Here is an 11,952-nt window from a genome sequence, read left to right on the forward strand (position 1 = left end):
TGCGGTCCCCTCCAAGGTTTCTCATTGTGCCCATTGGGTTGAGTTTTTTCTTGCCCTGATGTGGGATCTGAGCCGAGGATGTTGTTGTGGCTTGTGCAGCCCTTTGAGACACTCGTGATTTAGGGCTATATAAATAAACTTTGATTGATTGATTGATTGATTGATTTAGTCAGCAGTGCTGTCGTTAACTAATGTGCTAATTTACGTAATTTTTAAGGGTTTGCCTTTATACAATGTGTTTCTAGTTTTGCTAGCTCAATATGAGTCACAATAAATCAATGGACAAGTTTGAAACATTGAGGAAGTATCCACAGTGAAATCAGTAAATCAGGCTATAAGTTCGTAAATTGAGGCGCCACAGTAACTGACTTTACTTTAGTGTTAGAACATATTATTATTTGGATTTGGAACCAAATGCTAATTGGAAAAAGGCTCCTCATCATATGTAAAACCCTAATATTTCATCTTTCATAATACAAAACCCAAAACCAGTGAAGTTGGCACGTTGTGTAAATGGTAAATAAAATAAGAATACAATGATTTGCAATTTGATCCTTTTCAACTTATATTCAGTTGAATAGACTGCGATGTTCGAACTGAGAAACGTAATTTTTCTTGGCAAATAATCATTAACTTAGAATTTAATGGCAGCAACAAATTGCAAAAAAGTTGGCACAGGGGCATTTTTACCACTGTGTTACATGGCCTTTCCTTTTAACAACACTCAGTAAACATTTGGGAACTGAAGAGACCGATTTTTGAAGCTTTTCAGGTGGAATTCTTTCCCATTCTTGCTTGATGTACAGCTTAAGTTGTTCAACAGTCCGGGGTCTCCGTTGTGGTATTTTAGGCTTCATAATGCGCCACACAATTTCAATGGGAGACAGGTCTGGAATACAGGCAGGCCAGTCTAGTACCCGCACTCTTTTACTATGAAGCCACGTTGTTGTAACACATGCAGAATGTGGCTTGGCAATGTCTTGCTGAAATTAGTAGGGGCGTCCATGAAAAAGACGTTGCTTGGATGGCAACATATGTTGCTCCAAAACCTGTATGTACCTTTCAGCATTAATGGTGCCTTCACAGATGTGTAAGTTACCCATGCCTTGGGCACTAATACACCCCCATACCAGCTGGCTTTTCAACTTTGAGCCTATAACAGTCCGTATGGTTCTTTTCCTCTTTGGTCCGGATGACACGACGTCCACAGTTTCGAAAAACAATTTGAGATGTGGACTTATCAGACCACTTTCCCACTTTGCATCAGTCCATCTGAGATGAGCTCGGGCCCAGCGAAGCCGGCGGCGTTCTAGATGTTGTTGTTGTTCGCTTTGCATAGTAGAGTTTTAACTTGCACTTACAGATGTAGCAATGAACTGTAGTTACTGACGGTGGTTTTCTGAAGTGTTCCTGAGCCCATATGGTGATATCCTTTACACACTGATTTTAATGCAGTACCACCTGAGGGATTGAAGGTCACAAGCATTCAATGTTGGTTTTCAGGCCTGCGGCTTATGCACGTAAGCGGCAGGCCCGAAAGGGCAAGATTTCTCCAGATTCTCTGAACCTTTTGATGATATTACGGACCGTAGTTGGTTAAATCCCTAAATTCCTTGCAATAACTCGTTGAGACTAAAAACTGTTGGACAATTTGCTCATGCATTTGTTCAAAGTGGTGACCCTCGCCCTATCCTTGTTTGTGAATGACTGAGCATTTCATGGAAGCTGCTTCTATACCCAAACATGGCACCCACCTTTTCCCAATTAGCCTGTTCACCTGTGGGATGTTCCAGATAAGTGTTTGATAAGCTTTCCTCATTTCTTGATGAGCTTTTTTGAAACATGTTGCAGGCATCAAATTCCAAGTGAGCTAATATTTGCAAAAAATAACAATGTTTACCAGTTCGAATGTTAACTTTCTTGTCTTTGCAGTCTATTCAATTGGATGTAAGTTGAAAAGGATTTGCAAATCATTGTATTCTGTTTTTATTTATGGTTTACACAACGTGCCAACTTCACAGGTTGTGGGTTTTGTATTGAGGAATGCATGAAAAAGTAAAAAGCAGATCATTCATTACAACAACAACAGAACCAAAGATGCAAACTGCTGAGGCAGCAATAATAGAGCTGATGGGTTTGTTGTTAACAGTAGGGCAAGTAACATTTTCAAGCGCATGCAGAGGTGAATAAAGCTAGATAAAAAGACTGGCTGATTGTTCAGGTACCTGAGCTTCCATCTTGGCGCGGCGCTCCTCCTCCTCCTTGCGTCTCCGCATGTTCTCGTTCTCCTGCTGCGCCTCAATGAACGACTGCACGAACTGGTCGAAGATGCCAAAGAACTCGTCGGGCTGCATCTTGCTGGCATCCTCGCCAAAGTGCTTTACGGCCTTCAGGAACTGCAAGAGAAAAGAGCAAAAAAGAGGGCCCCCTCAGGGTAAGCAGGTTTCGCAGAGGACTCGTTAGGACCGAGCTCTTTGAAATGAGAACGGCAGCTTTGAAGGCCGCGTGGAACCGCGTTTGACCAGCTACTGATTAAAGCTGAGGCCGGACACCATGATAGTTGGCTACTTTTCACAGCAGGTGAAAAGGAGCACGTCCAGATGTGAGGACATGCTGAGACAGCATCAAAGACTTCTCCAAGTTTAAGTACAACACCAAAAACTCAGAGAAGCACTGTAAACAAATATTCAAGACTGTAAATGATTCACAGAGACTAATGGTTGCCATGTGACCAGCTCGCCACTCTGGTCTACGTAGTGCCGAGTGTGGCGACGGAAAATGCTCCAGATAAAAACCTTCTGTGCCAATAAAGGAACGCGTAAATCAGACCTTGGCGTGTCCCGCTCTCTCCCTAAAAGGACAACCTGCTCAGGTTTCTTCTTGTAAAGGTCTAATGGAGGCCCGATTCTTGTTAAACTTCAAAATGTCTGTCTTTAGTGACGCAGCTGTGTCTAACGCGATGCAGCCATGAAATCTGGTCCTGGTTTGGCTCTTGCACACACGGCAGCGAGCGGGTGACCGGTAAGAAGTCCTGCATGTTAGGAAGCTGCCACGCTTCTGTTCCACTTTTAAGAGTTCTTTGAAAGGTGGCTGAGGATTTTAACAACTTCTTGACATGTGGCCATATCCAAGAAGAGACTGAGGGCAGCAATATGGAGACTGCAGAGCAAGCTAACAACAACCATAGCCTATTAGGTGCTTTTCTCAATCATGCCTAAATAGGACCTGGTAATAGCGTGCTGTGGACTAGTACTCACCAGGTCTTTGGCCTCTGTAAGAGAGTCCTCTACATCGGAGAAGCTGAAACTAGCCAGGGTGATAAACTGGCTCACCACAGACACAAACTTGTCGCCCATCTCCTGCGGTCGATTCTTCTGGTACTCCAGCTCCTGGAAATCAAACCAAGAGAGTTTCAATTGTCAACATAGATCAGAGCTGGGCAAATATTTTGAATCGGGGGCCACATTGAGAGAAAAAAATGTGTCTGGGGGGCCAAAGTGTATGTTTATATAAATTATATGTACACATTTAGCTGTAAAAATCTGCTGTACAGTATGTATGTTTGGGTCCCTTTTTTTCCAGGAACACTAATACCAAAAGTCACAATAATAACGTTATGACAGACCACCTTTTTTACGGAATGGAATTTTACATTTTTACTGAATGGGACACCCAAAATGTACATTAAAACAAAGAAAGTGGGATTCACAATATTAACTATGAACAATAAAACACTGAATATTAACAACATATGAACTTCGCTCCTTTTTTACTTCTCAGACCAGCGCCTCGATAGTTGTTTATCTTTTACAATCAAGCAAAACAAAAATGTAAAAAACAGCAAAATATGAATGCAAAGTGTAATAAACACCTACAATATGATTTATTATCTGGTAAAAATCTGCTTCCGCATCTGACACACACGTTTCGGACTGGCTGCGCTGAAAACAAACCCCACCCACTCTGCTTTGTTCCTCGCCTGAGCTGCTGTGATGTAGACTACCGTAATAACTCGTATAACACCCAAAAGCGTAGATTTCAACCATTAAAATACTTTCTATAGTTCAAGACTTATGGTAATTTAAAAACAGCACTGCACATCATAAAGGCGGCGACAGTTTTGATGTTAAAGGTCTAAAAAAATGATGTAGAACGTCCGGCGGGCCGGATTGAAAATCTTAACGGGCCGCATGTGGCCCGCGGGCCGTATTTTGCCCAAGTCTGACATAGAGCAACCTGTTCAAAAGCAAAAAAAGATGACATACGCTCTCCACGTTTTTGAGACCGCTCCGTAGGTTGCCGATGTCTTTCTCCAACTCGGTCATGCTGCAGTGCAAAAAAGACAAGTTGTCATACAGTGCAGGTTTTTAAGGCAAATAACATCTTTATAATTCAGTACAACCTGAGATTTCTCCCAGCCAATTAGTGAAGATAATAATGTTATAATTACATCATAACTTCTCTATTGTGGTGAAGAAGGAGCTGAGTCGTAAGGCAAAGCTCTCAATTTACCGGTCGATCTACGTTCCCATCCTCACCTATGGTCATGAGCTTTGGGTTATGACCGAAAGGACAAGATCACGGGTACAAGCGGCCGAAATGAGTTTCCTCCGCCGGGTGGCGGGGCTCTCCCTTAGAGATAGGGTGAGAAGCTCTGCCATCCGGGAGGAACTCAAAGTAAAGCCGCTGCTCCTCCACATCGAGAGGAGCCAGATGAGGTGGTTCGGGCATCTGGTCAGGATGCCACCCGAACGCCTCCCTAGGGAGGTGTTTAGGGCACGTCCGACCGGTAGGAGGCCACGGGGAAGACCCAGGACACGTTGGGAAGACTATGTCTCCCGGCTGGCCTGGGAACGCCTCGGGATCCCCCGGGAAGAGCTGGACGAAGCGGCTGGGGAGAGGGAAGTCTGGGCTTCCCTGCTTAGGCTGCTGCCCCCACGACTTGACCTCTGATAAGCGGAAGAAGATGGATGGATGGATGGATGGAACTTCTCTATTGTTTTTGAAACACTGTGTGTGAGTGACAGGAGGAAAGGCTTGCATGGAGAGAAGTTGTTTGGCTCCACCTGTTGATTCACATGTACAAAGCTCTAGACCAGGTGTCGATCACAAACACCGATCCTGTCTGACTGACTCTATTTTTGGTCCCCCGGCTGACAAGCGGCCAGCTGCTCCATACACAGCGTGGAGCTGCTCCCTAAATGAAAAATAATCACCTCCATTACTGCATTGTTTTAGTTTCTTAAGTATCATTATCAAGTATGGTAGTGTTTTTCAACCTTTTTGGAGCCGAGGCACATTTTTTTTATTGAAAAAATGCGGAGGCACACCACCAGCAGAAAACATTAAAAAATTAAACTCATTAGTCGATATTGACAGTAAAAAGTCATTCTGGCAAGCGTTGGATATGAATTCAAACCATAACCTCTGTCTCAAAGTACTGTCACGACCTGTCACATCACGCCGGGACTTATTTGGTGTTTTTTGGTGTTTTCCTGTGTGTAATGTGTTGCACTCCTATTTTAGTCGCTTTTCCTGTTTTGTTGGTATTTTCCTGTAGCAGTTTCATGTCTTCCTTGAGCGCTATTCCCCGCATCTGCTTTGTTTAAGCAATCAAGACTATTTTAGTTGTGCGGACGCTGTCCTTCTTTGTGGGGACATTGTTGATTGTCATGTCATGTACGGATGTACTTTGTGGACACCGTCTGCTCCACACGCTGTAAGTCTTTTCTGTCGTCCAGCATTCTGTTTTTGTTTACTTTGTAGCCAGTTCAGTTTTAGTATTGTTTTCTATAGCCATCCCTAAGCTTCAATGTCTTTTCTTGGTGGCACTCACCTTTTGTTTAATTTTGGTTTAAGCATTAGATACAACGTTTACAAAGCAATTAGCTACCTGCTGCCACCTACTGACATGGAAGAGTATTACACGGTTACTCTGCCGAGCTCTAGACAGCACGGACACTAGAGATGCTTGGTTTGCGGACACAACCGTGGAGTCCGCGGATAAACCGCGGTTAAACCGCGGGTCGGGTGGGTAAAAATAGATTTTAAATAGATGCGGGCGGTTGGCGGTTGAACCAATTCGGAAATATATATACATAGTTAAATGTTGTTACCCACATACGAAAAACGAGCAGCACTCTTTGAAACAGTGAATTATTCATCAGGCACTGCAGCACAACACAACAGAAGAAAAAGAAAAAAAGAAAAAGATGGCACCGCGTCCCAGCAACAAGTGCCGCAAGTGAGCGCTCCTTCAGCGCAGCAGGGCGCATTTTAGAGGCCAGGCGCTCTCGCATGAATCCTGGCACTGTAGATGCCATTTTATTCCTGCATAGTGCTAACAAAAAAAAAAGTAAGTAGACATACGGTTGGATATGTTAAACGAATTAGTCTACGTTACCTATAGGCTATACCAAATAAGCCCATGTCTAACCTATATTGAGTTCGGTCAGCTAAATAATTTTGATGGTTACGTGTTGTTTGGGCGCACTACAATGCAAAGGAATTAAGGCAATTGCGTTGTTTATTGTGGTTTTTTTCTATTCGAGATATACTACTATGTGTGAATAATTATTTGGCCTCGCTTTCAAGTGAAGCGCATCTCCGATTGGCGACAATGTAAGGCTATGTAGCCTGCTTTGTTTGTCGCGACCGTCTATTTTCATTATAATTCAAGTTTGATGATAAAGTGCAGTCTGATGGGTTTGATTTCCCCCCTTCAGCTATTTGCCTTGGCCAATAAGTTGCAGGTAATTTATTATTATTATTTATTTAATTTATTTTTGTTTAAATAGAGATGACATACAAATGTTATTGTTTAATTTAAGTTTGTGTGCGTGATTGACAGCCTAAGGCTTATGAGGCACATTTTTTATGTCGTTGACAATGGAGATTGTCTGATATTTTGTCATGGCTGCAGATCAATCAATAAAGGTTCATCTTTGTCGCAAAATTGTTCACTGTTTCACTGTGCACCCCGCCCTCGTCCCTATTTGAGCATTATAACGTTAACAAGTTAATATTCATTGAAATAAATTCAGAACATTTTTTTTACCTAACGAAAATATAGGCCTAGTCTTTCTAAAACATTTTTTTAACTTCTTAAAAGCCTCGTTCTGCTTGCTGCAACTGCGCACACAAAGTGTGAGGAACGCACTCCTGATCTGAGGGCATTGGCAACAATAGTCAACACTTTCTTAATGGAAATGACAATAATATTATACTAAAGATAAATAATATTATCATGCATTAATATCTCTTAGCCACTAATGCGTGGCCAAGAGATATTAATGCGTGGCACGCATTGAATGTCTCTGCTTCATTGGATCAGTCTCCTTTCTTTAACAGGCAAAAGCTTTCTAACCTCACTAATGCCTTGCATCGTCTATATTAGATATAAAACAACGGGCGGATGGCGGGCGGGTGTGGTTTTGATAAAATGTTGGTTCGGATGGATGGCGGATGGATGACGAATTTTGTGATGCGGTTGTGGATGAAATAATTGCCTATCCGCGCATCTCTAACGGACACTCAACAACGGCACATTATTTGCAGATTATAATTACTGGTTTGCATAAAATATTTTTAACCCAATTAGGTAAAATTACATAATCTCCCACGGCACACCAGACTGTATCTCACGGCACACTAGTGTGCTGCGGCACAGTGGTTGAAAAACACTGAAGTATGGTACTTACTGAAAGGCTAATAAACCTGTTACACACTGAGAGCAGGCATACTAATAGCTAAGCTAACCGCTAGGCTAGCTTGCAACAAAACCAAGAAATCAGTGCTTAGTACATTTTAATAAGTGTAGATGGAACCATGTTGCAGCAGAAAGTAGGCAGATATTAAAATTAAATCAACAAGTAGATTAATAAGAGCGAGGATACTATAACAACTGTTGGTGTGTCAGCAACGTCAGAGTCAATACACGACACATAAGAGAAGGGGGAATTGTTCCATAAATTGCTGGTGTCGATACCAGAGGTATCAGTGTACAATTGATACAAAAGTCAAATATAATTTTTTATTTGATCAACAGTTTTGTTATTTTTGATAATCTTTACAAACTAGTAATATAAGAGAAGGAACACGTTTTAATATTGTGTTGATATTGTTAAAATGTCATTAGCACTCACCATATATAAATTGAAAAATTTGGGGTTAATCCATATTTGGTATTGGTAACCGCATCGGAATCGGCAGCATGAGACCCGGATCGGAACATCCTTGATATATACTGTGACATTACTATAATAATTGCTACTTTTTTTTTTCTTTTAAAGTGATCATAAGTTGCCTTGAAAAAACTTAAGAAATACTCTTAAGTAAAAATTTTACATTTCCCTGTATCTTAATGAGTTCTCTATTGCGGCTAGTTCAGGGGTCGGCGAGCCGCATGCGGCTCTTTGATCACTCTGATGCGGCTCAGCAGCTTACTTGCTGAACCCCCCCAATTTTCCCGTGAAACTTCCGGATTTCAGTGCCTCTCGCAGAAAACTCCCGGGATTAATATTCACCGATTTTCACCCTTACAGCTATAATAAGGGCGTGCCATGATGGTACAACATTTGGCGCTCTCTACAATCTGTATTAACAGCGTGCCAGCCCAACACTTGTTATACAATATACATCTTCTGCTTGCACACGTACGTGACAGCAAGGCATACTTTGTCAACAGCCACACAGGTTACACTGACGGTGACCATATAAAACAACTTTAACACTCTTACTAATAATGCGCCACACTTTGAACCAAAACCAAACAAGAATGACAAACACATTTCGGGAGAACATCATGCACCTTAACACAACATAAACACAACAGAACAAACACCCAGAATCCCACGCAGCCCTGACTCTTCCGGGCTACATTATACACCTCTGCTACCACCAAACCCCGCACCCACCCCAACCCTGCTCCCTCACACATCAACCCCCCCCCCCCCCCTCTGTGCGTCGGTTGAGGTGGGCGGGGTTTGGTAGCGGGGGTGTATAATGTATCTCGGAAGAGTTAGGGCTGCATGGGATTCTGGGTATTTGTCCTGTTGTGTTTATGTTGTGTTACTGTGCAGACTACTACTCAGTGGCCTAGTGGTTAGAGTGTCCGCCCTGAGATCGGTAGGTTGTGAGTTCAAACCCCGGCCGAGTCATACCAAAGACTATAAAAATGGGACCCATTACCTCCCTGCTTGGCACTCAGCATCAAGGGTTGGAATTGGGGGTTAAATCACCAAAATGATTCCCGGGCGCGGCCACCGCTGCTGCCCACTGCTCCCCTCACCTCCCAGGGGGTGATCAAGGGTGATGGGTCAAATGCAGAGAATAATCTCGCCACACCTAGTGTGTGTGACAATCATTGGTACTTTAACTTTTTAACTTTAATGTTCTCCCGAAATGTGTTTGTCATTCTTGTTTGGTGTGGGTTCACAGTGTGGCGCATTATTAGTAAGAGTGTTATAGTTTTTTTTATACCGCCACCGTCAGTGTAACCTGTGTGGTTGTTGACCAAGTATGCCTTGCTGTCACCCACGTGAGCAAGCGGAAACACCATACAACGTGTGGCTGATCAGGCACGCTGGTTGTACGGGGTGCTATATGCCGTACCATCACGGCACGCATGACGCTGACAAGCGCCATTCGTTTAAAACCCGCGTGCAGCACCAGCTTTCAAATTCCTTATAAAGGTGTGGGCAGCGTGTCTGAGACCCCTGGTTTATACAAAGCGAAAAGAAAACTTTGTATGCAGTGTTATTTCATTTAAAATTTCAAAAAATTTTTGCGGCTCCCATTGTTTTCTTTAATTGGTGAAACTGGTCAAAATGGCTCTTTGACTGGTAAAGGTTGCCGACCCCTGGGCTAGTTAAACAAACAAAAACAAGACCGGATTTGATGGAGGACAAATTGCAAATCCTTAGAAATGACGTGTGAATGGTAAACGACACTAAGTGAGGACAACAACATTGATTAGTGCACACTGCACAGATACAATACAACTATGCATCCATTAAAACAGGGGTGTCAAACTCATTTTAGCTCAGGGGCCGCATGGAGGAAAATGTGTGCACACGCGGGCTGGACTATTAAAATCATGGCATTAAAACTAAAAAATAAAGACAACTTCAGATTGTTTTCTTTGTCTTACTTTGGCCAAAAGTAGAACAAACACATTTTGAAAATATTACAATAAAAATATAGAAAAAAATACCGGCAGCGGTAAAGTTTAGATCCATGAAGGAAAGAAGAAAGTGAATGAATGTTTATAACTGAATACATTTACATATGCATAAACATGTGTTTTCTTTTGTATAATTTTTTTTATGAATTAAGTAATGTTTATGACAACCTTTTTCCAAAAGACAATATAGAATGTGAGATATAACAGGATAATGCATACATTTATCATTTGTTTTCAAAACGCTTACAAAAAAGTGGGACCCCGAAAATTTACTGTCGGACCCCATTTGTATGACTTGATGGGGTCCCTGGGACCCCGTTTTGAAAATTCCTAGCGCCAACACTGATGATGTATTGGTGCGTGCAAAACAGCAGCAGGCGGCTGTAGCCTGCGGGCCGATTCTAATACTAATCAAATATCATCCGGGGGGGCCATAGATAATTCATTTGCAGGCCGGATCTGGCCCGCGGCCTCGACTTTGACACATAGGCATAAGAACAATATAATTTGTTCTTTTAAGATACAACCAGTGTTTCCAGGCATTAATTAAACCATGCCTCTTTTTTATAAGTCCTTAGGACAAAAAAACTGCTAAAAGGCATAATGTCATGCCAAAAAGGTAAAATGCTGATACTAACAACAAATAATGATTTTCCTGAAAATACAGTCATCCTTTAAAAAAAATTACATGCACATCCGTCATTACCAATTATACAAATTCGACAATGGCATCATCAAAATAAATTATAGTCCAGTGGGAAAAAACTAACACTATCATGAATCAAACTAAAAAGAATATGAGTCATATAAGTCGAATAATAAGACCACGTATGAGGTTATCTATGATATGATATGCTGTTGTGTATAAGGCTCCACATACTTGACTTTGGCTGCTTCAGGGATATTCTCCAGGTCGCCCTGAAACTTGAGCACTTTGGGGTACTTCTTCTCCAGGATGGTGATCAAGTAGTGCAGGAGGTTGATATTTCTAGCAACACGGGGGAACATTTCGATGCGTCACATTGTAAACTTGCTGGGTTGAAATGGCGCTCTTACTTGTCGATGCTGGATTTGGTGTCGGCGATCTTGTTGAGAGAAGACACCTTAAAGCCATACGCGTTGCCCCTCTGTCCTTTGTTCATGTAGTTGCCGAAGGCCAGCACCACCTCCAGGAGTTGCTTCAGGTTTCTGCTGTGTAAGACCTCTTTAGAAGCCTTGGTCAAAGCTGAGTCACAAAGAAAAAATGTTAACGTCTGAAGCGGCGGCCTTGTTCAGAGAAATACTCACACTTTGCTCACCTTCAACTTTGGGTTTGATCTCTGCTACCCTCTCTGCAAACTTCTTTTTGAAGTACAAAGACTGCAATCTCTGCTGGTAGTGGTTTATTCTAGAGTCAAAAGTGTACACCAAGGGTACAAAAACAGACATAACTGTCATGACTTTGTTGACTAAACTGCAAAGAAAACACAATTATCATAATACTGGCTCCATTTATTTATGGAGTGTGATTCACAGACAACCGTTGTTTTCCGCTGCAGAGCACCAATCTGTGTCAATTTGTTTAGCACCACTGACAAAGAAATAACACGGCCTGCTGCTTGGCAGCAGACCTAACGTTCCGTGAAGCTGTCACAACAACTGGAGACGGAACGAGAGGGAAGAAAATGCGTACCGGCTCATCTCGTAGAGGAAGCGGTCGGGTTTGGCCATGCGGTCCAGTTCGTGCTTGTGCTCCTCCAAAAGATCCACGTCGCTCTTTTCCGGCACAA

General features: G+C 42.4%; 1 protein-coding gene across 3 annotated transcripts in view; it reads right to left on the bottom strand.

Annotated features, from left to right (window-relative positions):
• The window catches only part of LOC133576457 (disheveled-associated activator of morphogenesis 1-like), a 105,438-nt gene that overhangs the window by 2,365 nt on the left and 91,121 nt on the right, over positions 1-11,952 (bottom strand). For all 3 annotated transcript variants that reach the window (XM_072912236.1, XM_061929689.1, XM_061929688.1), the window contains 7 exons: positions 11,856-11,952; positions 11,482-11,570; positions 11,240-11,408; positions 11,064-11,171; positions 4,266-4,326; positions 3,258-3,389; positions 2,226-2,396 (listed from right to left, as the gene is read on the bottom strand). The exon at positions 11,856-11,952 is cut by the window's right edge and continues 10 nt beyond it. In XM_072912236.1, the coding sequence (XP_072768337.1) occupies positions 2,226-2,396; positions 3,258-3,389; positions 4,266-4,326; positions 11,064-11,171; positions 11,240-11,408; positions 11,482-11,570; positions 11,856-11,952 (827 nt within the window). The remainder of the gene's footprint in view (positions 1-2,225; positions 2,397-3,257; positions 3,390-4,265; positions 4,327-11,063; positions 11,172-11,239; positions 11,409-11,481; positions 11,571-11,855) is intronic.

Source organism: Nerophis lumbriciformis, linkage group LG34 (assembly GCF_033978685.3).
Source record: "Nerophis lumbriciformis linkage group LG34, RoL_Nlum_v2.1, whole genome shotgun sequence".
Taxonomy (NCBI): domain Eukaryota; kingdom Metazoa; phylum Chordata; class Actinopteri; order Syngnathiformes; family Syngnathidae; genus Nerophis; species Nerophis lumbriciformis.